At 39.1% G+C, this 27,427-nt stretch overlaps 1 protein-coding gene across 1 annotated transcript; it reads left to right on the top strand.

The window, feature by feature from the left end:
- The first annotated feature begins 622 nt into the window (after window positions 1-622).
- EEF1E1 (eukaryotic translation elongation factor 1 epsilon 1) lies at window positions 623-18,585 on the top strand. Its single transcript, XM_069853614.1, has 4 exons — window positions 623-756; window positions 3,304-3,504; window positions 11,355-11,450; window positions 17,913-18,585. The coding sequence occupies exons 1-4, from the start codon at window positions 649-651 to the stop codon at window positions 18,051-18,053; spliced, it is 546 nt and encodes a 181-aa protein (XP_069709715.1). The 5' UTR covers window positions 623-648; the 3' UTR covers window positions 18,054-18,585.
- Window positions 18,586-27,427: the final 8,842 nt, after the last annotated feature.

Below are 27,427 nucleotides of genomic sequence, written 5' to 3'. Positions count from 1 at the left end.
CTGCAGGGGTGTCTGTGTGTCTGCGTGTGCTTGTCTGTCCATCTGCATGAGTGTCTGCCATCTGTGCGTGTGTCTGTCTGCCTGTCTGTCCATCTGCATGGGTGCCTGCTTCCGTGTGTCCGTCTGCCTGGCTGGGTGCCTCTGTGTGTCTGTGTGTCTGTCCGTCTGTGTGGATGGATGTCTGTCTGTCTGTCCGCATGGGGGTTTCTGTGTGTCTGTGGGTCCATCTGCATGGATGCCCCTGTGCGTCTGCCTGCCTGCCTGCCTGTCCATCTTCCTGGGTGCCTCTGTGTGTCTGTCTGTGTGTCTGCCTGTCTGTCCACCTGCGTGGGTGTCTCCGCGCGCCTCCGTGCGCACGCGCACCTCTCCGCGCCCCCGCAGCCGCGCTCGCGCCTCCCCGCCCTCCCCAGCTCCGCCCCCCCCCCCCGCCCGCCCCGGACTGGTTTCGACGCCCACCCCGGGCCGGGCGCTTGCGCCGGCCGCACCGAGCGCCTGATTGGCTGCCCGGCCCCTTCTGGCCAATCGCATCGCCGCCGCGGCCTCCGTCCTCCAATGGGGGTCTAGCGGGCGCCGTCACGTGACGCGGCTGCTCTTCTCCCCGCCCCCTCCCCCCGTCTCCGGCCTTTCCCAGGCTCTGCCCGGCCGGACATGGCGGCTGCGGCGCGGCCTGTGCCGGGCGCGGCGGAGCTGGCTTTGCTCGAGAAGCTGCTGGGCCTGCCCAGAGGGAACAAGTACGGCGTCCAGGGGGAGCGGAAGGTGAAGGGAGCAGGGGGGGCCGGGAGCGGGCAGCGGGCGGGCGGGCAGCGGCACCTTCTCCGGCGTCTTCTGCCTCTCCCCCCCCCCGCCCCCTCAGCGCCGAGTGGGGCGGGGGTGTGGGAGGGTGGCTGAGGGGGGGGCCGGAGGTGTGAGGTGGGATTGGGGGGTGGTTGGGGAGGTGGCGGGGGAGGTACAGGGGGAGTGGTTTGGGGGGTAAGAGGGCGGGGGGGGCTGGGGCTTAGGGGGTGGAGGGTGTGGGAAAGGGGTGGGCTGCGGTGGGGGTCGTTTGGGGGTTAAGGGTGTGGAGGACGGGTGAGGGGGTGCGGTGGGGAGGGGTAAGGGGTGTGGAGGAGTGGGGCTGGAGGTTATAGGTTGGGGGATGGAGGGTTTGAGGTAGCAGTTCGGGTTGTTTAGGGGTGAGAGACTGTGGTGGGGAAGTATGCGGTGTGATGGGGTTGGGATATCAGGTGGGGGTTGGTGGATGGAGGGTATGGGGAAGGGGTGGGCTGCGATGGGGCTGGTTTGGGGGTTAAGGGTGTGGAGGATGGAGAAGGGGGTCTGGTGGGGTAGTTTTGGGGGGTGAGGGGGTGTGGTGGGAAGGGGTGGAGTAGAGGGGCTGGAGGTATGGGTTGGAGGTGCAGGGGGTGGGGAAAGGGTGGGGTGACTGGAGGGTGAGAGGATGTGTGTAGGGAGTTGGGCTGGGGGTATTGGTTGGGGGTGGAGGGAGTGGGGAAGGGGTATGGTATGATGAGAGTGGTTTGGGGGTTGGGGATGGGGGAGGAGTAGGACTGGAGGTGTGGGTTGAGGGGTGGAGGATGTGAGGAAGGAGTGGGATGTGGTGGGGATATTTTGGGGGTGAGGGCATGGTGGGGAGGTATTGGGAGTGTGGGGTGTGGTAGGGGTGGAAAGTGTAGGGAAGGGGTGGGAGGTATACTGGGGATGGTTTGTGGGGTGAGGGGGTGTGGGGAAGGTGAGGTTGTTGTCTGTGGGTGTCACCTTGTCTGTCTCAGCCTCTTCCTTCACCATTCACCATAAGTTGTGGCTGTAGGGCCTACTCGTGGGTTCTAGAAATCTCTTCCCTCTGTCTTGGAAGGGTTGTCATGTGCCTTTGGAGGGATGTCTGCTTAAAGCATACTTGTTCTCAAACCACTCTCCTTTTCCCTGTGTTTCCATGGTGCCAGTGCAAGTTATATCTGTGCTGCCATGATTAAATTACATGAAAAAGGATACAGTTCTCCTGTCAGAAAAAAAATAACAAATATCTGCTGTGAAGAACCATTACTCTTAAAATATTTTGCTCCTTTAAATGTCTTGACGTTTTTAAGTTCATACGGAAACATTAAATTACGTGGTTTAAGAGGCATCTGCGGCATGAAAAATGTAATGTGCAGCTGAGTGTATCACAAATGTTTAAGGGCATTTACGTGATCTAGTAGGTGTCCCTGTGCATGGCATGAGAGTTGGAACTGGATGATCTTAAATGTCCCTTCCAACCCAAACCATTCTTAGGTCCTTTTGGAGAAGAACAACAGAAAAGAAGCTCTGAAGTTGCCTTATGGTTTTGTATGGTTTTTGTCCTTGACTCTATTTACTGTACATGATTATAGAGTCTTGAATGTTAATATATGCATTCTTTGCCAGTGGAAGCTTCTGTAATCGTTTAACAGCACAACTGTTATTTGAATGCTAGTACTGTAAAGTCTGAAAAATCAAGTAACCAGATCTGGTTGTAGCTTCTCTTACTGCACATTCAGTGGAAAAATTTAGTAGTAGGCAGGTAGTCTTGGTACAACTGCAGAATTAGTGTTTTCAATTTGCATCGTCTGTCAATTAAATCTGAACATAGATGAGCGCCTCTGTGTGTTCAGATACTTAAAAATTAAGTATTGCATTTTAATCAGTTTTTGTTTTATCATTTATTGTTATTAATGACTGAAAGGGATTTAGTATGTTCATTTCTGACTCTTAGTGTTACAGCTTAACATATTAATGTCATTAACAAAGATATAGTTAAAGCTAGAGGTATAGTGTGCTGTTTCCCCCCACCCCATACCAGTGAGCTACTGACTTCTGTCAGACCACTGGGAATAGAACAGTAAGTATGAATAAGCATTTCAGTAAGTCTGGCTACTGCAGTCTGCTCAGAGAGAAATTGGATGCTAATGATTTTATAATTTTAAGTCTTAATGACTTTATAAATCTGAATATGACTTAAATGACTTTATAAATCTTAATGACTTTATAATCTTAAGTCAGAGATTTCTGCCAGTGTTAGAACAAGCAATACTCCTTCTTCCTGATACTGACAGAATTTGATTAATTGGAGCTAAAGATGTCTTCATTTGTCCGCACACTTGTGTTAAGCATACAGCTTCTATGAAATGTGTAAATAAACCACACCAAAGAGTAAAAGGGGAACATATGCTTTTTTTTATGTTACTACCTTTACTATACGTTTTGAGGGGCTGTAAAAAAAACCAGCTATTCTCATAGAGACTTGTTTTTTTAATTAGTTGTTTAGTATTACGTTTTTGTCTCCTTTTCTAGGTTCCTGTTCTTCAAACAAACAATGGTCCTGGTCTGACGGGATTAATGACCATAGCTGCACACCTGGTTAAACAGGCTAAGAAAGACCAACTGCTTGGAAGCACTGCAGAAGAGAAGGCTATCGTTCAGCAGTGGTTGGAATACAGAGTGACTCGACTAAATGGAGGCTCTAGTAAAGAAGATACTAGAATAATTCTGAAGGTAAGGAGTACTTAATTACATTGCCACTGAATTTTGGATTGACAAAACACTGAAGTTTACAGCGCTCGTGTGTGTATGAACAACCAATTAATAAATTGAGTGAACACTGAAAACTTGAAAGTATCTTTAAGCTCTGTCTTTTATTCTGCTTGCTGCTTTTCACTGGGACAAAAATACCCCTACAGCCTGAAACGGGGGAGAACAGCTCAAGCTGTAAATAAAATGTGAAGCAGAGCTCTTGGGATGCTTTGTGGCTGCAGTGCTGTAAGCTATTCAGGGTGTTCCAGATTGCTGAGAGATTCTTCAGCTGCCTCATCTCTTATTAGCCATGTAAGATAGTAGATTCTTACTGTCTTCATAAAGCCTCAGTTATAAAGCAAGTTGGTATTATGTTTCAAGATAGCAGTGCTCTGATTGTTTGAAGAACTATTCTTATCTATTTAGTAATTGTGGAATACAGGCCATACTCAATGTTGTGGTGATTAGTATTGATACCAAAAGGAGTAACTGGATAGAATTGCGTGTGAAAAGTGAAATCATAAGGGAACCTCCACAAAACTCCCATTCACATCAGGCTAATTTGTATGGAGGCTTTGGTCTACTGTATTAAACTTTCCTTTTACTCTGAAGCTTACTTCCTCTTAAACAGATAGAAGCAGAAAAGAGAATCTCAGGGGTCACCCTGTTATTTGAGCAGCCAGATAGTAGGGAATAGATAGCAAAACTTACTGGTTTTCTTCTTGTTCCTTATGACTAGTAATTAGTATTTTTGCAGTGTGGTGGGAACAGAACTTGAAGAGAAAATTTGGTTTACACTGTTTAATGATGAAGGCTCTGTTTATGAAGTGTGTATGAAATAGCAGAGAATTTCAATCAATTTTTTTATTGTTTTTTTCTTCTCATTTTAAAAGTATGCTTTAGGTGGAAAGTGCTCAGTGCTACCAGTGAGTCTGAGTTTAGAAATAGCTTTGTGAGCTGCAAGGTTTGAGGAAGGTTGACTTTACTTGAGGCTTGCAGATTCTTAATTAATACTTCTGACTTTTGTTAGATGTGGTGAGTGTGGGTCAACCAGAACTATTGCAGAAACCAAAGATAAGCTGAAGCAGCATTCAAGAGCTAATGCATTGTGTTACTTAAAATCAAGGAAAATCTTGGATCCTAAAATCATAGAATCATAGAACAGTTTGGGTTGGAAGGGGCCTTAAAGATGGTCCAGTTCTACCCCCCTGAGATGGGCAGGGACACCTCCCACCAGATCAGGCTGCCCAAGGCCCCATCCAACCTGGCCTTGAACACCTCCAGGGATAGAGCATCCGCAACTTCCTTGGGCAGCCTGTGCCAGTGCCTTACCACCCTCATCGTGAAGAAATTCCTCCTTATGTCTAGCGTAAATCTGCCCTTCTTCAGTTTATACCCATTGTGGTGGAAGGTGGTGCAAAGCAAAAGCTTTTTAGTAATCTGTTGTCCTTTTCAAATTGCCAGACCCATTGATTTTGAGGACTTTCACTTAGGGTAAGATAAGACTTTCACTTAGGATAAGATAAATGGTTCTTTAGGACATTCACTTAGGGTGAAAGTCCTAAAGAACCATTTATCTTATCCTAGATGACTGCATTATCTTGATCTCATTGTATCAATGAGTTAAACATGAGTTTCTGTACATTACTTCTCTTTTTGTGACATCTCTGGTCTTATTTTCTATGTGCAGATGCTATCAAAAACTTTTACACTCATGGTTACTCTACAGATACTGCATGAAAACTGTCTACACTTTGGGATTTCAGAAGTTGATTGAAGGAGTCATTGACTAATCAGAATTTAACCTGAACTTTAGTTGTACTTTGAAAAAGGACAGAAATTAAAAAAACCTATAACTTTATGACCGGTATTATATTAAAAAAAAAATTAAAATGCAAGGAAGATGATCAGTGCAGGGAAGACAGAAATAGGCCCAAGAGTTTATGGCTGGTTTGGGTTGCTGGCAGTCTTCTACAAGTTTAAACAACTTAGAGTGCATGCATCATCACAGACTATCAGATGACTGATACGGCTGACTCCCATACTGCACTTTGGGTTGAAAGCCTCACAATTATTTCAGAAAAGATTGGCAGGATTATTCACAAGTGATTGCTGCTGCTTAAGATCTGACCATCTTCCCTCTTGTCTTGTAACACCGTGAGCAAGTGGCCAGACCAGCTGAGGCAGCACCACAGTGTGTACTAAGGAATTGGTCTCAGTTCACCTGCATGACTGACCCGCTGGTTGATAATGAAGGCACTGCTGGGTGTCCTGCAGTGAACTGCCTTTGCTGGCACCCTCCATGCACACAAATGTATTAAAACTATTTTCTCTCTAGGATCTGGCTTATTTTTTATTTTTCAAGAGTAAAGCTTAACTTTCAGAGCCCCAGAAGGCAGGAATCACAGGATCGTAGAATGACTTGGGTTGGAAAGGACTTTAAACCCCATCCAGTTCCAACTCCCCTGCCATTGGCAGGGACGCCTTCCACTAGGTCAGGTTGCTCAAAGACGCATCGAGCCTGGTGTTGAACACCTCCAGAGATGAACCTTCTGCAACTTTACTGGGCAACCTATTCCAGTGCCTCACTACCCTCGTAGTCAAGAATTTCTTCCTTATATCTAATCTAAATCTACCCTCTTTCAGTTTAGAGCTGGTACCCCTTGTCCTATCACTGCATGCCCATGTAAAAGGTCCTCCCCCATCTTTCCTGTAGGCCCCCTTTAGATATTACTACTTCAAAATCTTCCTAGGGATTTTTTTTCCTAGCACACATTGAATAGCCAGAATTTATTTTGGCATGGGGCTGCTGTGGGATTGTTCCAGCACTAATAATTTTGATAGTACAGCAATTAAGATTTTCTTTTTTTAATTTGTTCTCTTGCCACAGTGGTTAATCAGAAAAAGAGGCAGCCTACCATTAAAGTGTACTATGCCAAAAGGGAGCATAGGTGAAAAAAAGAGAAACTAAAATAGGGAGGCAAGTCTGAGGTTGTAGTTTTACATTGTGTCTGGAATACACAATGGCAGTCTTGGGACAGCTGCAGCTTGGAGCCATAATTTATAGTAAGCTGGTGCCAAAAACAGTTCAGTTGCTTCTGCTGTAAACTTTAGGCTGCCTTTATTTAACCCTTAACTAAGGTGATATGATTCTGAAAAGTGTCTATAAATAGCTGGTTCAGTATTTGTAAATTTGAACAGGAAGGGTTTTCTGTTGGCCTTAGGAAAACAGTTGCTTAAATTGTTCTTACTGATGTGTTGACTAAAGCTGTTACTTGGCATGAAAACAATCATCTCAGCTAGGTTTTTTTATACTCATTCAGAGCAAATGCCATACTGTTCAGAACTGGCCAATGAAAGTGCTTTTGGATTTTTCTCTTACTTTGGTTTACGCACTTGTGCCGGACAAAATAAATGTGAGAAATCTCTCTGAACTTTTCTTAAGCAGGTGTCTAAGTTTGATAATTGTCAGTAGTGGTGATAACATAATATCCAGTGCTTTCTATTAACGTTCTTTTCCACAGAATGAGAGAATATTTTCCTTTGCTTCTTGATGTTCTGTTAGTGCTAAATTAAGCTGTGTAGGAAAAAAAAATCTGAAAATTAGTGAGGAATTGTGCTTGATAACATTTTGCTTTTCTGGGGAGGAATTTAGAACCTTTGTGAAGCACTCGTGCTATCTACTGTCTACTTAGATGTTAATGAATTCCATTCAGGAGATGGAGATTTTCTGTGCCGTATGGCTGTAATCATTAAATCCAATTAGAAATCTGAATAAGAGAGCTTCAATTCTTACTTAATGTGCATGTTTGAAAAAATAGTTATTGTTTTCACAAATATATACCAGGTTAATCCATGCTGTCTGCCATTAATCCACAGTTCTTGTACGCTTTTTTGTCACTTCTAAATGGAATGGCTGACAAATACTGACTTTGACAAATTTGTCTGGAAAGCATTTTTTAAAACTTCAGTTTCCGTGTTCATTTCTCTCCCTTTTCTGCTAGCACCATGGTATTTTTGTGCACCTACAAATGCAAAAGATTGAATTTTGATTATTTAGGCGAAGTTTGTTGATTATTTTTATTGTCTTTTACAGGAAACTCAGTATGTTGAATAGAATATTCTTTCCAACCAGATTTAGCTCATAGTTTGCCAGTTGGCCAGAGAAGTCTTGCATTAGAATTAAAAATGTGACTGTGCTCCAACAATGTAATTCTGCTTTTCTTTGATATGGTTGTTGCAGAATCCTTTTTTGTGTTCTGCATTGTCAGAGGCTTTTCTGAGGCATTTGAGAATGCTCACCTCTTTGTCTTCAAGCGGTGCGATATAAAGGCATTTAGGGCATAAATGACCTCAAAAGTATTGCTCACTGAAAGGATGTGCTTCTGTGTGTAAGGGAAGTACAGACAGCAGCAGTGTGGTGTGTTGGGGGCAAAATATCCAAACTGAAATCGGCATATGATTAAATCCATTGTAAGCTATTGAGTAAGAAGCAGCTGTTACTTATCTGAGCTGCTGTCTCAACTTACAGAAACTGGAAGGGATTCAGTCTCTTTAATGGATGAATTGGATTACAGACAATTAGATTGCACGCTTAAAAGATAGTAAGCGATGCTGTGGTGCAGCCAGAAGTGTGCCGTGGATGGGACGTGTTGAGCTGTCACTCTAGATATAAGCTATAAATTGGCTTTTTTTTTTTCCATTGAATGAGCAACTGGAAATCCATCAGGTTAGTCCATAAGTCATGCAACATATCTTCTTTCTTGTGCTTCCCCCCCTTATACCCAAAAATGGAATTTGAATTGCAGCAGTTTTTCAATGATTATTGGTGCATCAAACAGCAGTTATGCTTTAAATACCTGTTTGAAATTTGAGAAAGACTTTCCTGAGGGATTGCAACAATAAGTTCAAATAGTTACAAGCAACTTCCAAGACTGTTTCAGTCATTTAATACTGGGATAGTAAATATGTAATCAATTTAATCAGTGACATTCAGTACATGAAAGACAAAGATACACAGGACAGCTAACGGACATGAATTTCCTGGATATAATAGAAATTCTGGTTTGTATTTGTATTTTCATTAATCTCTCCAGGAAAGGAACACTGCTTCATGCTGTGGTCACTTAAGAAAGCTTGAATTTAAAGAATTTTAAAACAGTTGGCTATTAGCCAGTAATATAATCCTCTATGGGAAGCATAACCCATGAGGGAACATTAACTAAATGTGCCTAGTGCACACAAAAAATACTGTACTGTGGTGTTTTTGAGTTGGCTTGACTTACAGAATGAAATTGGAATAGCTGTCTATATTATCAGAGGAAAGTGCGTGTTCAAAACAGAATTGTGCACTAGTGCTAATTTATCCATGACTATAGTATTTCTGTCAAATTCCATTTGATCAGTTAACTGACTTCATAAAATTTGATGAACCAGAATAAATAATTGTTCCTGCCATAATGGCTTACGTTGCCTTGAAAGTTTTAGGAGGGGTTATTTGTTAATATTTTGAGTATAAACACGCAGTATATTCAAAGAACAAATATATTCTTTGTGTATGAAATTTCTCTTTGTATGAAATTAACCCATCCTGAAAAACCTGGCAAACAGTATTGCTACGTAGAAACTAGCCTACCTCTCAGAGATGTATAAAACTAAGAATTAGCACACCATAACTTCTCTGATGCAGAAATCCAGAATTTTGAGGATGGAAGTAAGTGTTGATTGCACCTTCAGCATTGAGGAGTTTTTTACTTTGCAAAATCTTGTTTCTGTAGCCTAGACTAGGAAGAAATGGGGTGGGGGGGGTGTAATTTCAGTAGTGTTACTTCTCATCATAATGCATGTTATTTCTGGTTAAATAAATGAAAAATACTGTTCAGAGGATCTGTCAGACAAGTTTATGGTTGGTTTTTTTCTAGTAAATAGCTCTCTAGATGTTTTTTTTCTTCTTGCAAGATTTTTCTTCTTAAGATTGCATTGGCCTTTGTGTTCTGTGAAATTTTGTACTCAGAACTATAGTTACATGTTTAAAGTGATTTGAGAGCTAACTAAGGATGAACAGTGCAACAAACCAGTCTGAAAATAAGAAGCTACATGGGCAGGGGCAGATGATCTTACAGAATTTTAACAGAGGTTCATGTTTATCCCTGATTTGCTCTATTAAAAGAAATCAAAGCAGACATGAAGATGTTTAAATATTACAGGACTACAAGAGTACTGTCATGAAGTGGTCATCAAAGAAATAGTAAGATGGAATAGTGGAGTCAATCTTGTCAAATTCAAGTGCAAGGTGAGATGTCCTAAAGTCCCAGTGTTTTCGGTTTGTGGTTTTTTATGGATGCACTGTAGGATATATCCAGATCAGTAAAATTATGGAACTACAAAAACTGCAATATGCTTAAGGCTAAATCTAATTTTTAAATTGCTTACTAATTATTACCCCCCTTCTCCTTGCCCAAGACTTTTTTTTAGAGAAATAAAAGGTTGTCTTAAAATGGAATATGCTGTATTTGAGACTGAAAAATTATTTTGGGGACACTTTGAAAAACATTAGCTATGTTTAAGCTGCTTACCTCTGTTTCTGGGTCACAGGAGGCAGTGACTTAAGGAGATCTCTGAGGATAAAGTAGTACGCATACTACAAGTTTTTTCAGCCAGCAGAGGAATACTAGCAGGGGGACACCCTGCATTTCTGAAAGGAATATTATAAAACTAGAGCTTATGCTGGGATCATGCTTAAAGTAGATAATCTCATTGACCGTTATGTTTCTTTCTTTAGAGGGAGGTAGGGGGCAGAAAGGTGCATAAATTGGATGAGAACTAGGTAAGATGAGGAGAAAAGGAAGGATGAGTAAAGAGGTACAGCTGATGTATAATGCTTGTGTTCTCAGAAATAATATACTTGGGCAACAATGAGCCTGTCACCTCCTGTTTTCTGGTAGAAAATGACTGCATATAAAAAGCTATTAAAAGAGTCTTTCAGTAATGCAGATTTGAAATATTTATTCACTGAACCTAAGTGGCAGCCTTCTGCTACCCACCCTTATGGACTCTGGTATGGATCTGTTGAGAAATGATTTCAAAATGCTGAAGCTGTATTCCCTTCATATGGACATGGGTAGCAACTGAATTGACAGTTTGGGTAATTAAAAATTGCAAGCAGTGGTTTCGAAGTTAATAAAAGCAGGTATCAAATTATACCAACTGATGGGTATCACGTTTCCAGTATTGAGCTTGAAATTGTTCACCAGCTGTATTGAGTGAGTTCTGGAGGACAGGAGAAGCTGGTGCTGGAAGAGCAAGGTGGTCTCCTTTGATCACAGGACTGCATTTTCCACTTGCCAAATGTTAAGCATATAACATCAGTGATTGAATTATATGCGCTAATAAAAAGAAACCCATCGGTCTTGCATTTTTGAATTCCAATAATCTGAAGCCAAGCAAAGACAGATTTGAAAGTAGTTCTGTGGTGTCAGCTTAATATGTAAAATAAATCACACTTGTGTTTACAAAAATTTAAGTGGATGTAAGTGAGGGAGTTACAAAAAATTATATGCAAACAGCAAGCTGGCTAGCACTTTCTTTAGAGACTGACATTTAAATTTTATTGAATTCTCACTGTCAAAGAATGAGGATATTTTAGTTTATCTTGACACTTCTTAGATTTTTTTTCTTCTTTAAAGTTTTTCTCCTTGCCTGAGTTAGTAGAAATTAAAGCTGGCATTTACTTTCTATACATGGTCTCCAGAGGAAGCTTTCTGTTATTTTTAAAAGTTGTTTTGTCTTACAAAGTCAGTACTGCAGCAGTGTAATGACTTTTTCCTTTTTAGGATCTTAACGTACACCTTGAAGATAAAGTCTACCTTGCAGGAAACATTTTTACCTTAGCAGACATATTGATGTACTATGGATTGCATCCTGTCATGGTAAGTGTTCTGTGCGTTATTTTTATACACACAACTATCATAATTGTTGTTTATCAAAGGGGCAGGTTATTGTTCTAGAAGTTGACCTACCTTATTGATCAGAATAACATTTGAGAGATTGCTTATAGGAACTTCAAATGAAACTTGGGTTTAAGTTGTTCACTTTTTCTTAATATTTAGCTGTGGATCTTTCAGAAGTGTATTATCTCTAGTGTCCAGAACTTTTCAGTTTAATTTAATTTTCTCTGCACAATGTAACAAGGACCATACCTCCTATATTCCTGCGTTTCTGGGTATGAGGACTTTTATCTGTTCATCTGAAACATAACTGCTTACAGAAGTACATGAGGAAATAAATGAATGAAACTGAAAGGGTGTGTCAGATTGAAAGTACTGAATTTGTTAGTATTGGAGAAGTGCTGCTGGTGCTATGAAAGATGCACATAAATTAAGGTCATGAAAGATAAATGCATATTAAAATGTGAGCCACTACAATGTCATTTGTATTTCAAGTCTTAATCGTAGGACTTGATAACATACAGAATATAAAAATTACATGGAGAGCTGATGCTTAGGAGGAATAAAAAAAGTTTGTAGTAAGTGGTAACTTAAAGATGAAGCAGCAAAAGTTATTTGGAGTTTGGTGGCTAGAATGTGATTGTAAAGGAATTCTAAAGGATTCTTAACAAACCAAAGGACTTATACAAAAAGATATGCTTCATTCTTGGGAGAATATAAAATCAATCAGTTTTACATTAGAAAATTGTGGGGAGGGATAATTGGAAAAAGATGCCTCTGACAAATGCACACGGCTCTGAGAATTGATGAATTATATCAACTGAATGAATGGTTCTCTTATGTGATTAAAAGCTCTGGGAGAAGAATGCTATATTTCAAAAGGAAAGCTGAGCTGGGGATTGGGGTAAGATCAAGTACTGAAATATACATGTACTTAAGTTCTATCTCATTTTTGGTATCTTGGCGGTCCAGGAGTAAAAGCTCAAATGAGAGGGTGTCAAGCAGAGGAAAGGGAAGGGGAAGCATCATTTCAAAAGGTTTTAGAAAACACATTAGAGTAAGTCACTTAGAACTAATTCTGTTAAATCTTAACTTGCGTTGTAAAATATCTTAAGCAGCAGGATAAGTGTGTTGACTAGTGTGTCAGAATGGGTTACCTTTCACAGATGATATGTAGATACAGAGAAAACGTGAGCAGTTTCTAAAAATACGTTCTGTAAGAGAGTTTGAGTTCAAATGAGACATGTTTTATAAACTTTGGCAAGGGAAAACCAAGCATATTTTAAATTTAAGAGTTTGCTCTAGAGTAGGCCACCTAATCAAGAAGAAAAGATACAAGTTATTGCTTTGGGAAATAGAACAGATGGTAAGAACAAATGACTTAGTGCTCCTGGGTGCCTGCAACCATCCAGACGCTACTTGGGACAAGTTTATAGTACAGCATCTGTTTCTGAAGTGTTTGATTTCATGGAAGATAATGTTCTGAATCAGAAAGGTATAAAGGGCAAATAATGGGGTGTGTATCCTAGATAAAGAGGAGATCTAGAAGCTACTAGCTAGGAATTACTTGTGTTTTCAAGGTTTCAGAAATAATTAACATTAGTACTTAACTACAGAGGTGTAGAATCCTGTGATTGATTTTTTTTTTTTTTCAACTGTAGTTATTATTTTTATTTTTCCTCAATGAGAAGACGGTACATCCAGAGATGCTTCTCTGCCCTAAGCTTTAAGGAATAGGAAGCGGGGAAAGCTGCTGTATGTGTCAATGTGATGTCATCCAGGGAAGCAGTTTGTCATATCCACTACTGTTTCAGCTAAGCCTTGTGCAAAATATCAATGAATGTTTTCTATATTCCTTCAAGAGAGGAGGTAGAAAGAGAAGGCATGTGGTAGGGAGGCCCACAGTTCTTGTGGTCCATCAAGCTGTCTAGAAAATTGATGTGATTGTTACCAATGATGACCTTTAGGATTAATCTTTCTGCTTTTGATAGACTAACAAATACATGTGAGCACAGACATTAGTAATGGAACACTGTAAATATTAGTGACATACCTTGATCATCCTGAATAAGCCAAGTATTATTAAAACTCAAAAACATTTGATGCTCATTTCATTGGGAAGGTTTTTAAGATCACCCAATTCTATTGCTTACTTCCTTCACGTATGGTTTCATCTTCTTTTCTCAGTGTTTCTGAATATAGATCGTACGTCTTTGTATTCCTCCTGTCCTCCCACCTACATTTCATCCTTCCCATTATCCATGGTGGTTTCTGGTACCTAATTTTTCACTGTCCAAGTGTGTCCCTCTGACCTTATTGATAAGTTTGTCTGCTGAACAGCAGCAACTCTTAACTTTGCAGTTCGTATGCCTTTCATTCTTCTTCTCCCTTCTAGTTACCTTAATAAGCACAATAGAACTGTGTGTTTAAAGGTCCATATTGTAGATGAGTGGGAGTTAGATTCACAGGTAGTGTTTCAGACTTGAAAGTGTTTCGGTCTTGTAGAGTCTATTTTGAGTCTATTAACTAGAAATACACACTTGTAATAATAAGGCAGGAATTAAATTGTTTACAGTGTTGGCCTACATCATAATATAGGTCACTAACACCCAGAAAGTATACTACTTGATACTGTCTAAATGAGCTTTTTCAATCACATTGATTTATATTGTCATGCATAACTCCCTGTCTCCAGGCATCTAGTAAAAATATTGTTGGTTTTAGACATGTTGTTTGCTTAAATACATATGTGGCTAAATATGATGAATAATGCAGTTCTGCTAAGTTAAAGCACAGACTGCAGAGAAAACATGAATTCAGAAGCACTGCTTGAGGATAGCTCAAGTAATCAGTAAGCATTAAATTTCCCCTGTGGTAATGAACTTGGGCTTTTTTTTTTTTTTTAAATAAAACAAAAGTTTCCCTATGTTTTATTCTTAAGTATTTTCAAACAGCACAAGTCCAGCTCTATATAAGAGAAATAATCAATACAAAGGTTGATATGTTTTTTTATACTTGAAAAATTTTGTCAGAACCAAAGAAGTTGTCTCATCTGTATGTCTGACTCGAAAAATTTCTTTAATAAGGTCTAGAAAATAACTTATGGGTGATATTTATATCTGCAAATGGAATAAGCTTCAGTCAAAATCTTGGGGTCAAATCAAGTCCAATGAAATACAAAACAAAGTTCTCACAGTCAGAACTGCTAATACTGAAGTATAATGAGACTGCGATAGCAGTTTATTTTCCAGTTAATTTTTTCCATAATGAACATTCCCTTTATTAACAGATTGCCATGAATTTTTGGTAATATTCCCTGATGTGCTGCTTATCTTGGTACTGGGATAATAGGCTTTCCTTCTAAAGAATGATGCTAGAAATGGTACTTAACTGTCTTTTTAATTCAGTTTTTACTTTCAAGAAAAGATTTCATTTTAAGCATGCTCCTTTAAAAGCAGAAAATTAGTCAAAACTATGTGAAAGCACATGTATTTCACTAACTACCCCATTAAACTGTTCTGTTTTTTTCTCGATGTCTAAAGGCTAAATTTAAAAAGTGAGATAATATCTTATTATTTTCTTGATGCTGATGAACTTCAGGTGTAGGCAGATATTTTTAGACTTTTCATGCAAATGCAAGGTATGGGAACAGGAATTTATGCCTGCATCCCCAGTGCTACTGGAAACGAATATAATTAAAGCTTGTGTATTTATACCCCTTTTAGAAACACTTCTAGTTGCATTATATGATGACCACTTTGGTTACCCTCTGAGCTTTGTGGTGGAAGAATAAGACACCCCTCCTTTTTTTGTCCATGACATAAAAAAAAAAGGCTGTCAAATTGAGTGTCTGCTTCTTTGCTATTAAAATAATTGCTTTAATAGCAAATAATTATTTTAACAGCAGAACAGCAGACTTTCTTAACTTGGGGGAATTATCTAATTTAATGAAGAAGAACAGAAAATACCCATCTAACAAAGTGTTGTAAAAAAAATGTCATAGAAGTGATCTCTAAACAATTAACCTAAGAATTATGTTCTGAGAAAAAAGTAGAGCATGCCACAAAGTGCTTTTTAATATATTTCACTGATAGAGTACATTATGTAAATAAGTAAAAATATCTTACTTGTTGCGCATAGAGTACAAAAGGGATTCTGTTATTAGAGTAGCTTACGGTTTTGCCCTTCAGATGTGTTTTTCACTGCATTAACCGAATGGAAGAGGACTAGTTTTCCAGACTATTTTTTATTTACATCAGAGAAATGCTGAGATTGTGAATTATCAGTATAAAATTATGGGGAGGACATACTGTATCTTCTGGAATATCTGAAGTTTAGTTCAGTCTTTTCATAACCCAGTAATTACCTGTTAAAGACTTTGAAAAGGGGTACTGTAATAATAACTTTAACTGTACAACATTCAGGGAACCTAAAGTGACAGTATTTTCAGTACCTGCTCACACTTAAATGCTTTTCTTCATTTCCAGTAATTTTATACAGCCTTAGAGTACACAAGTTGATCTTTTCATGCTCTGTGTTGCTTTGTAAATGTTTCTACAGCTTCATATCAAGCACCAGCTTCCAACCACTATTAATTATAATAAAATGCAGATGATGAAAAGCATATTCCCCTAAGTGGTACCGCATGGGGTGGGGGTTGTCCTGAATATACTTTACTTGTAGAAGCTCAGATGATTTGTGGAGCACTCGGTGTTATATTTCAATAGCTTCTACTTGTTCTTAATGTCTTCAAAAATTTTGGACTTTTTTTTCCTATCAGTGTTAGGTTCTTCTGCTTGGCTAATGCTGATTAACTCTCATGTTTCTAGCTCAGCAAAAAATATGTGGCTGTGTTCTTAATTTATTTGTCTGTGCACCTCTATCAGACTGTACAGCTGTAGGAATAATGTATACATTAATCACCAGCTTTTCACTTGTACAGATGAGTAAATGAGTATGTATAGTTTTTTAAAGTTTTTTAGGAATGTGTTTGTTTCCAGCTGTCCTGTGCCCAGGATCAAATTTGCAATGAGCCTGCATTATCCATGAAATCTGGTGTTTACAGAACAAGGCAGAAGGAATATGCCATCTGTTTAGTTTTTGAGGAGAAGATTAACCTTGATTAGCTTTAGAAGTCTAAACATGAAAAATACTAGGCCTGTCTAGCTAGTGTGCTGTCTGTCAAAACTCTTCTCCACAGGTATGCTATTTTTCATCGACTGCACGTGATGTCAGGATGACTAAGTTAAGCTCGATGGCTGACTTGGCTAACTGAAAATGAAGTGAAATGAATTCCGCACTGATTGGTTTAAGTATTGGTGCGATAAGATAGGGTAGTTGATTTGAAGATCACATTTTGTTCCTGACGCAGTTTTTTGTCGTCTGTTTTGAGGACTGCCTCATTTGTAGTTCTGTTTTAGTAGGTTTATGTGAGATTATTGTCTAAACTGATAAGCTGACTTCATTACAGAGGAATGTGGAAACCTAAAATTGCTAATCAAGGAACAGTAATACAGGAGATACAGGATGGGAATAGTTCTTCTATAGCTGCCTTTAAGGACTCTGAAGTAATAAAAGACTTTGTAGTGAAAGTCAGATAAAAGGAAAGGTAGGCCTGAAGTTATTCATTCATTTTAGCCGCAATTCCTGTGGTAAGGAGGTGTTGCAATAGCTGTGTGTTAGTTGGAGGCTTCTTCCTGACTGATCTGTTAGCTGTTTATATCTCGGTTAAATTAAGCAAGTGACTGTGCTGTTGACTTGAGAAATCTAGTGATGAAAAGGATTTCTAACTGTAGAAGTGATAGCACTTTAAATATGTTTATGAAGTATGGACAGGCTTCCAGTTTGTTTTATTGTAGTAATTTGAATCATGCCATTGCTGTCTTGACTGTTCAATGTGCCAGCTCACGTAACTGTCATGCTGTGCTGTTCCTAGTTCTATGGCTATTGCTAAAAATGTGAAACAGTTTTCAATTTTTTCTCTCCAGTCTGAAATTGTGAAAAAAAACTTATTCCTGTACTTACAGTGCACCTTGAAATAGAAAGTTGTCACTTTGCCTGTGAGGCAAGACCAGTGCTAGATTAATGTGAAAGACTTGTGCATGTTGTGGAAAGCTTCCCTACCACTCCTAATACTGTGTAGAATCGCTGTGAATATATAATGCATTAAATTTAGGCAAGTGAGTGCCCTTTTTCCCTATCTGTATCATAGGAAAGTGTATTCCACCCTCCAGGTCTGTTAATTTGAGTATATTAGATACATACTTTGGGGTGTGAATTTTAATATGTGAAATTAGAATAGAATACTGCTGGACTGTTAACAGCTCATATGTGTGTTGAAATCAACTGTAAAACTGTCTGCTTTTATTTTACTTTACCGCATATTATGACATTAATGATGCAGTGCCTTGTATTATTGGTGCTTTGTATTTCTTCCCCATGCAGGTGGACCTCACAGTGCAAGAAAAGGAGAAATACCTTAATGTGTCTCGTTGGTTCAATCACATTCAGCATTATCCAGGTGTCCGACAAGATATGTCTAATGTCATCTTTATCAAGAACAGATTATACACTAATGCTCATTAAGGAAAACCTTAATGTCATGTTGGAAGGGTGTTTGGGAGTTTAGAAGTTAACGCTGTCCAAAACCATTAACTTGCAAATACTGGTTTGTAACCCTTGGTATGTGAACCCAAACTGTTGATGCCTCTTAATACAATCGCATTGAATTGCTATTGTTCATTCAAGAATTTTAACTAGTTAAAGTATTGTATAATGTCTGATTAAATGCAGCAATGGCAGAAAGATGGAAATTGAGTTTTAATTCACTATTTTTTAAAAATAAAAAGTTCTTTCAATTAAACATGCAAGTATTTAATCAGACCATGTTTAAACATGGTCTTTATAGGAAATAATTAGTTATTTTCCTTCAATTATTCGCTCCTGCTATTTATTGAATTTGTCCCGCTTTCTTTTCATTGTGTTTTCCATGGATGTTTACACTAGTTTTGTAAGAGTTAAGAGCTATATTGTGTGCCAAGGATGTGAAAAAGGGAACATGCAAATGTTACAAAGTATTTATGTGACTGAATAAATTATTTTAAAACTATAGTCTTAATTTGGCTGTGAAACCTTTTAGTTTTTCTTCAGTGAAGAAAATGAAGTCCTTGAACTAACTAGCAAGTTAGTTCACTTGCTACTTTATTTTGTGGTATATAGACTTCTATTTTGATTCTAGAAGTGTTTTCTTTCAAAGTGAGTAACAAAGCTGCCATTTATCAAGATTTTTGCATATGGTATTTCCAAACAAGTGCAAATGTAAGTTTCAAAATCTTAAAAACAACAACAACAAAAACACAACAAATCAACCAACCCCACAAACAAACAAACGAACCACCACAACAACAATGCAACTGCTACACACCACCCCTAAAAAACCCTTCAGCTTAAGATAATTATGAGCTCGTGTCAAGTTGACTCTGAATGTTTTAAAGTTGGTTTTGAAACAAAAGAAGCTATTGTTGAATCAGACGTTTGGACAGGTCATTTCACTGTAGGATGTGATCCCTCCATTTTTATTAACAAATAGAAGTGCTAACACAATGCCCTAAGGATACATCTGGATTGGGTAATTAACCTTCTACACAAATCAGTTAACGTTTGGTTTAAAACATGGAAAAATATTTTAATATTGTGATATTTTAACTTACAGACTTCTATGTTGCTTTCTACAGCAGCATTCAGTAAATACCTATCAAGTTATGCCTTCTTTTGTCTTAACTTATGCGCTGCTTTAGGACCCTCTTACCCTGCAAGGTAGATATAAACATATCTCAGACACTTGTTTGAGTCTTTTGAATGCTACAAGGCCTTAAGAAAAAAGTAAGTAGATAATAAGATGAAGTAATCAAAACATATCCTTACACATGAAAGGAGAGAAAAAAATTGCATGAATAAACTTAACATAGACTGCCTAGAACTCTTCAGCGGGTATTTTGTGTATATACATAGCTTCTTTAAAGGGTTTATAGGCATAGAGTTACTTATGGGAATGTCTTACATTGTTAAAAATGAAAATATTCTTGTTTGATTTGAAAAAGTTCTCATCTTCTACTTTTTCTCCTGTTAGTTACTCTTCTTCCTTACTATTAGAAGCAGGTCTTGCATACTTAATTTTGAAGATCTTGCTGCAGTCTTGAGATCTGATCCAGAATTGTGGAGTGGGCTTAAGTGCAAATGTACATTGGGAACTTCATACTCCAGACTTCTTAGATTTGACCACCTGAGAGCTTCAGGTTTTTACTGTCAGGACTTGCACTCTTAATTCCCAATTTATTCAAACATTTCTTAACTAGCAGTATGTATATAAGTGAGTTTGGTTTTTCCCTCCACTTACGGCTTGGAGCAAGTGATGACAAGACTTGGAAAAATATCTGCATTTCTGAATTTTACTGTAATGAATTGTTTTCTGTTTCTGAAGTTGAGCGTGAGTGGGAATCATCACTAAATTGGGTCAGAGTTTAGGGCAGTTTCACATTTATCTCACAAATTGTTTGGGTTTATATATGCTATTGCAAATGAGAATGATTTAAGTTTTGTGAAGTGTACATGCAAATCTTCATCATCAAAATAGCAGCTTACATTACAGCCAAGAACACTGAAATGAAACCAGAGGTAAAAATATTGCTGAAAACAATACCATCATCTTTTCAGACAAGTTTTGTAGGGATGATTCTATGAAATGTCTTTTTTTTTTTTTCTTTTAATCCCAAACAGCTGCTGTTTCCAAGTGTGGGGATTTCTCTAGGTGTCTACATGCTACTGCTGCAGTATCCCCTAGCCTCTTGTGCCAGTTTTGTTTTCTCTGGTGTAGAACAGAAGTGCTCTTTGATACTGAAATGTTAAAAAAAATAATAAACTGTTAAGTTACAGAAAGATGAAATATTTGGATTGGTAAAATTTAACTCTATACTTTCTAAAAGGCATTTGATCATTGTCCTGTGCTAACTCGAGCATTTCAATTTTCTCTCCCCTGCATGGAGAAATGTAAAAGGGGTAGAGGGTTAAAAGCAGAAGAGGATGAATTGAGACTTTGCCTTTAGAGAGATGACTGGAAAAACCAGATGGTATTGATTTCCTTCCCTCTTTCTGTCTAATGCCTTTTGATCATCAAGGACAAATAAATATGTAAAAAAACCTGAAAAATCATAAAAATGTAGCTTGGTCTATCAGAGAGGTATGAGGTACATCTTTTACGATGATACTTCATACTATTTACAGATGAGATGTGTATGTGAGCTCTCAGATTAACATTGATGGTCTGTATAGAGTGTGCGTGGGTAAATGTTCTGCTGGTGCTAAAGCTACTAGCGCTTGTCTTTCTGCTTCTGTAGTACTCCATCTGCATTCACTGAACATTAGTAAAAGTGACTTCCCATGCAACCCCCTTCTCCTTTCTTAAAATTTCAGTTGCTAAAGGGCACGGTAAAGATTGTGATGTTATACTTTTGTTGCTTCGCAGTTTGATGATGATGACCACAGTGATGTGTGGAATTTATTTTCACAGCATTTCATGAACAGTGACACTCTTATTTGTTAGTGTTTCTTTGCTCTCATTTGTTAACATATCTCATCATTGCAGTGTTATTATTTTGCATAATTGTTCAATCTAATTTATTCAAGAGGCCTGACATGTTATGGTCTTTTAAGAATGTGCCTCTAGGACTTGAGGTTGTTGCCATATGGTGAGATAGTGCTGCATGACAACCTTTCAGCAACTGAAGAATTCAACACTGAAATAAATATGATAATTTTAAGTGTTCAGTGAAATCCTACACTTGCCGCTTAGACTTGTCTTTTTCCTCTTGATGGCCAAGATGGCCACTGCTTGCAGACAAGCCGGGTTGAAACAGGTGTTCAGGTATTGGATTGGATATGTTAGAAATGTGCTGATGGTTTTTAGTTATCTTTGTATATGTAACTTCATTTTCAAGTGAGAGTTCACTTTGACTTCAGAAGTCTCTAGGGGCAGTTCTTGGACTGAGACTTATAACTGTGCAGCATTTATTATTATATATAACTGTATGTATAGCCTGGAGTCCTCAGCACAGAAAGGACATGGATCTATTAGAGTGAGTCCAGAGGAGGGCCATGAAGATGATTGGAAGGCACCTCCCATACAAGGACAGACTGAGAGTTGGGCTTGTTTAGCCTAGAGAAGGTTCCAAGGAGACCTTCTAAATACTGGAAGGCTGCTATAGGAGGCCCACAGGAAAGATGGGGAGGGGCTCTTAATCATGGCATGCAGTGATAGGACAAGGGGTAACAGTTTTAAGCTGAAAAGGGGGAGATTTAGGTTAGGTATTGGGAAGAAGTTTTTTCCTGTGACGGTGATATAGTTGGACTCAATGATCTCAAAGGTCTTTTCCAATTTCCAACCAACTGATTCTATGAGGTGCTGGAACAGGTTGCCCAGAAAAAGTTGTCGATGCCCTATCCTCAGAGGTTTTTAAAGCCAAGTTGGATGGAAGTTTAAATAACCTGATCTAGTGGAAGGTGTTGGAACCAGATGATCTTTAAGGTCTCTTCCAACCCAAACCATTCTATGATTCTACAATTCTATGATTCTAACAGTGACTTATATGAAAATGCAGGTTTAGTACAGGATTAGAGAAGAGTGGGTAGGAATGAGAAATTTGAAATGATGTGTGTTACAGTGAACAAAAAAACCCCATCATTCCAGTTTAGACCTGGGTACTAAGAAAATCTGACTATTCAGATGGAACTGAAGTATAGGCTTTTCAGCAGCAAAACTAAGGAATTTTTTAACAATAGCTTAAATATATAACTTGCTTTTTGTCAAGTTCCTTTTGTGTCATCAGTGATTCACCTCCCAGTTTGCATCTCAGTTTTTCACAAAGAAGCCAGGTTAGCCTGGTTAACTTCTGGTTAACAATTGCAGCAATCCAATCAAGCAAGTTTGTTGCCTTTCTTCATTGCCCGCTCACAGTAAGTATTTGATTTCAAGAGGTTTGCACTTACTGAATTGCCAGAGATTCTTTGGGTAGAATGCATAACATTTGGATGGTGCGGTCTCCTAGCTAGCATGGTAGCTCTTTGACTGCAAGGGGTGATGTTTTCACATCTTTTCAATTTTTTTTTTTTTTTTGGTCTTGTAATCCTTCTCTGTAGCCTATCCCACCCTCTTCAGAGTATTTTTAAACTGAAGAGGCCTTCTCCCAGGAAGACTATACCTGAATCTCTGGAAGAAGAAATAGGGAACTTGATTTTTTTATAAGGTACATCTTAAACTTCCCATCAGTGTTAGAGCTCATTTTATCAAGAGTCTTGATATAAGTCTTCAACTTCCCTTTGTTTCTCTTTCAATTAAAATTATAGCTGATGGAAGAGTAATTGACTCTAAAACATGGGTGTGGATCATGGGTTATTAGCAGGAGGTTGAGAATAAAGTCTAAGATGGATGTGAGTACTTCACAGTTGAACTAAGGCACTCATGTATGTTAACTATGTTAAATGAAAATGTTACTTCTAAGTGTTAAAATGGTTTTGTCCATAAAAAAAAAATGCACCCAAGTAACACTACACATGATAACTCTAGAATGTGGGCATCTTTATTCTCATCTTGGTCAAAAAGCAATAAATGATCAAATCTCCGCTACTCAGTGTTGATTTGGAAGGACAAATTAAAAAGAGATCAGCTGAGAGAGATGAAAATAAAGGAATAGATACACCTATGAAATCATTATCAAGAAACAGAGTGTAAGCTCTTCTATTCAGAGTTCTGGTTCGTATTCTTTCTGATCTGCTAGCATCTGCTGTTTGCATTTTTGCAGGTGGTTTATGGTTTGCCTGCTGCATGAATGCTGAAGTTGGTAATACAGACATTACCATTATTTTTCTCCAAGTAAATTTGCATTGGTGTGGCCGTAACTTGATTTTATAATTGTATGTGTATAAAGAACCTCTTATGTAATTTTTTTTTACTTTTTTTTTCCATAGGAATAGGGATCTGTAGGCCTAGGTTTGGGGTTTTTTTTTCTTTTGGTTTTCAAATTTATCACTTCTTTTAATCTTTGGTGTGTTTCACACTCTTTAACTTCAAAGTGTAATTGCAACAATGCAGCTGCTGAATGGATTAGTACATCTACTATCTTCCCCCTAAAAGCAGTATTTCTTCTTTACATCTAAAATTGGATTGTGCTTCTTCTGTCCCCAACAGACATATTGGCCATACACCTGAGCACGTTTACTTGCTTGGTAATCTTAATTTTTGGTTTGAATTTATGAAAACTGAATTGTATTTCACAAAATTGTTTTTGTGTGTGTGCTTGAATTTTATTGCAAAAGATGTGTGAGGAGAGATGCCATCACATGCCTCTGCTGTACCAAGCTTTCAAATTTAGGCTGGGTCTTTGTATCCCACCACTGCATGTCTTGAATATTAGATGTATAGTACTTCAGAGCCCAGCTCCAGGGGAACATATAAAGATAACACAGGTTTGGGAGAGGAATTGATTTTGTAGCAGGGGTTACTTGTTGCTGCTCTGTACGGGTTCCTGCAGGCGTGGCCTTCATTTTCCATGCTGGTAGGAACTTGCAGCTACTTTGCGGCAGAATGTTATGCATCCCGTCTCTCACTTTGCAGGCAGGCGGAAGGTGAGTAACGTTTCATTCTTACTGCATCCAAAGCATTCCTCTTTCCCTTCCCGTGCCACCTTGGCCCCTTTAGAAAGATTTTCATCTATTAAACTTTCCTTTCTCTGTTGAAGAACTAAATCTTTTTTCCACGTTTCCAGGCTGGTGATCTAATTTGATAGCTCGTCGGTGATGTCTATTCCACTTCAAAGAGGCAGGTAGCCTCAGGCTAGCCAGCTGCATTGTGGATTCTGCAGATTTGGCTTGCTGTTCCTGCTGGGTGTCATCTGTCTTCTGAGTCTCGCGGTGGATAATTTTTGTCCTCCCTAGCATCATCTGCCTGAGCAGTTTCTGCCTGGCAGGCCTGTCCATCCAGGTTGAGTGTCAAATACAGTAGCAGTGCAGCTAATCTGACAAGGCACTCCTCCAAAGAGCGCAGCCCCAGGCCTGCTTTGGCCAGCATTGCCATGGCAGCCTACAAACTTCCAGCCATTGCGCCCGTGGTTTCGGTCTCCCATCACGGCTACAGCCCATGGACTTATTCTGCTGGCACAAAGACTGTCCCTTGCTTTGCCCTCTTAAGGGCCGTCGCTCCAATTCCTCCCGTCTTGGCAGATGTCTGCCTCAACAGGTTTGGGTTTCCCTGCCTGTTGCCGGCATTTGACTCGGACACCGCCACTTGGATGAAGCAATCCTTTAGTGGATTATCATCGCTAGACAGCCTGTGGGGGAAATGACAGGACTCGGCACGTTCTTCTTAAGATTTTACAATTCAGAGTGCTGCTAACGCTAATGGGAAGTGGCAGGGTGATCCCTAAAAGAGAAAGCGGGTTCCATTGCATGGGAAAAGTGACAGAGGTTGTTTAGCCCATCTTCCAAAAAAATATATGATGACTGCATATGTTGATTTTCATGCTGCAAGCCACAGCTATTTCCATGTTTTTGTGACTCGATGACTACTTCCTACAAACTGACAGGTTAGGGGCTCTGCAAGTATTGTCTTTTTATAGCCTTCACCTCTAAGTCCTCCTAAATTCTTCTAAATATGTTTTAAGACTATTTGACAGGGCAGTGAGAGTAAGTGTGGGGGGAGGGCAGGGAAGCAGGCATAAATGCAGCAAATAAAGCATATTCTTGTATTCAAACAAAGGAGAAATGGTTTCAGGACAGTACTCGTAGAAACCAATGTACTTATCTGTCACAGGATTTGCCCCTGTGGTTCGGTAATTCCAAACCTGACATTTGTGATGTGAATATGCTTTCCCAGAAATGCAGTAGTTAGAAACCCTCTTAAGTACAGGATTTCCTCCTTAGCAAATAAAAAGATAGCTGGAGCATAGGGCTTAGAGGGGGAAATAATTTGTCTGAGAGACTAGGAAAGGATGACAGCTAGACTGGCAAGGGATAAAATGAAAAGTTGAACAATTCTACCCCTACTTATTAGTGATCATCAAGCCAGCTGGAGTATCTCCAGATATTATTAATATATAAGCACTAGTGTAATTTATAGGGGATTGACAAATTCTTACATGCTTTGGATCCAAGTGGAAAAATATAAATACTAATCTATAGGTTACAAGAGATGGTTACTTTAGTGGGGTGGGGGAAATATAAGTGAAAAGGAACAATATTGTTGCCTATTTAAAGTAATAATATTTACAGAATACATAAGACTGAAGGAGTGAAAAGCTATTTTAGATTATATATTTATGCTGAATTTAATAATAACTTAGTTGAAGTGTTGAACACTTCCCAATGTAAGATTCATTTTATTACTTAAGCAAATTCTAACCATGTTTTGACAGATTTTGTGGGAGTTATTTTCAACAAAACCAACTGACTCATTTTCAAGGCTGTGTTTAGAAGTTAATATGTATTGTCAAAAAAAAAGAATTATTTCAGTGGGCAGTTTCTGGGCTTTGATGATGAGACACAGAATTTAATAATAGGAGGTTTTGTCTGTTTTAATAGCTTCATACAGTTAAAAAAGCCTTTTTTTTTTTTTTCCTCAGCCAGGCAATCGCTCCTACTTATAAAAGATGTGCAGAATAGAACATGGGCAGAATTGATTTCTAACAAAGAAATACATACTATTTCTGCTTTCTACGAATACAATAGTAATTGTTGCAGGTAAAGAGATTCCTTTCAGGTATTCCAGGTCAGGGCACTGTACGTTGCAGCAGACTAATTTGTGGTCCAGTTCTTCCATCACTGACTGTATAGAGATATCAAGCAGCGTGGCATGTACTGCAGGGAACAAGGACCAAACTATACATATAACTACCTAAAAGAGGACTAAGCTGTTCTGAGCATTGTGTACACATAACATGACAAAAAAGAAAAACCAAGAACTGAAGAATTTGATGTGCTTTAATTTAGGGGGGAAGGGGTATATTAAAAATATCCTGACACTCTCAAATGGTTTTAAAATAAACATATAGGGGTTTATGTCTTTTTTTAACCTTTTTTATAGAACCATAGAATAGTTTGGGTTGGAAGGGATCTTAAGATCATCCAGTTCCAACCCCCTGCCATGGGCAGGGACACCTCCCACCAGACCAGGTTGCTCAAAGCCCCATCCAACCTGGCCTTGAACACCTCCAGGGATGGGGCAGCCACAGTTTCCCTGGGCAACCTGTGCCAGTGCTTCACCACTCTCATGGTGAAGAAATTCTTCCTTATATCTAGTCTAAATCTGCCCCTCTCCAGTTTATAACCATTGCCCCTAGTTCTGTCACTACAAGTCTTTGTAAACAATCCCTCCCCAGCTTTCCTGTAGCCCCTTCAGGTACTGGAAGGTACTACAAGGTCTCCTCGGAGCCTTCTCTTCTCCAGGCTGAACAAGCCCAACTCTCTCAGCCTGTTCTCCTATGGAAGGTGCTCCTGTCCCCTGATTATCTTTGTAGCCCTCCTCTGGACCCATTCCAACAACTCCATATTCTTATGTTGAGGATTCCAGAGCTGGACACATGAAATGGTGATTTGTAAATGGTGGGATGGAACATCAACTGTAATGTGTTAGGAGCAAGATTAACTAGGATAGCCTTAACGACCCTTATCCTTTGTCACCCAGAGTCATTTAGATTGACCACTCAGATATGGCCACACCTTAACGACTTTGAGCTGACCTAATTGCGTTCCCCCTGGATATGCAAGAAAGTTCCCAGAATAAAGTACAGTTGTCATTTTGAGGAAATAGTATGAATTTGAAAACAATCTTGTATATAAATTTTCCGTGAAATCACTGCTCGGCAGAAGCGCTCTGAGGACAAATCCCGAGTCTTCTCCAGCATTGAATAAAGTGT

This window comes from Phaenicophaeus curvirostris, chromosome 3 (assembly GCF_032191515.1).
Source record: "Phaenicophaeus curvirostris isolate KB17595 chromosome 3, BPBGC_Pcur_1.0, whole genome shotgun sequence".
In the NCBI taxonomy this organism is placed as follows: domain Eukaryota; kingdom Metazoa; phylum Chordata; class Aves; order Cuculiformes; family Cuculidae; genus Phaenicophaeus; species Phaenicophaeus curvirostris.
Note: the sequence above shows the minus strand (reverse complement) of the source record. Positions and strands in the feature narration are given on the sequence as shown.

What these genes read in the sequence shown, in the direction of transcription:
- EEF1E1 (XM_069853614.1), top strand. Translation starts at nt 649, where the DNA reads ATGGCGGCTGCGGCGCGGCCTGTGCCGGGCGCGGCGGAGCTGGCTTTG. An exon ending in GCGTCCAGGGGGAGCGGAAG is followed by an intron (nt 757 to 3,303) that starts GTGAAGGGAGCA and finishes CTCCTTTTCTAG; the next exon opens with GTTCCTGTTCTTCAAACAAA. An exon ending in ATACTAGAATAATTCTGAAG is followed by an intron (nt 3,505 to 11,354) that starts GTAAGGAGTACT and finishes TTTCCTTTTTAG; the next exon opens with GATCTTAACGTACACCTTGA.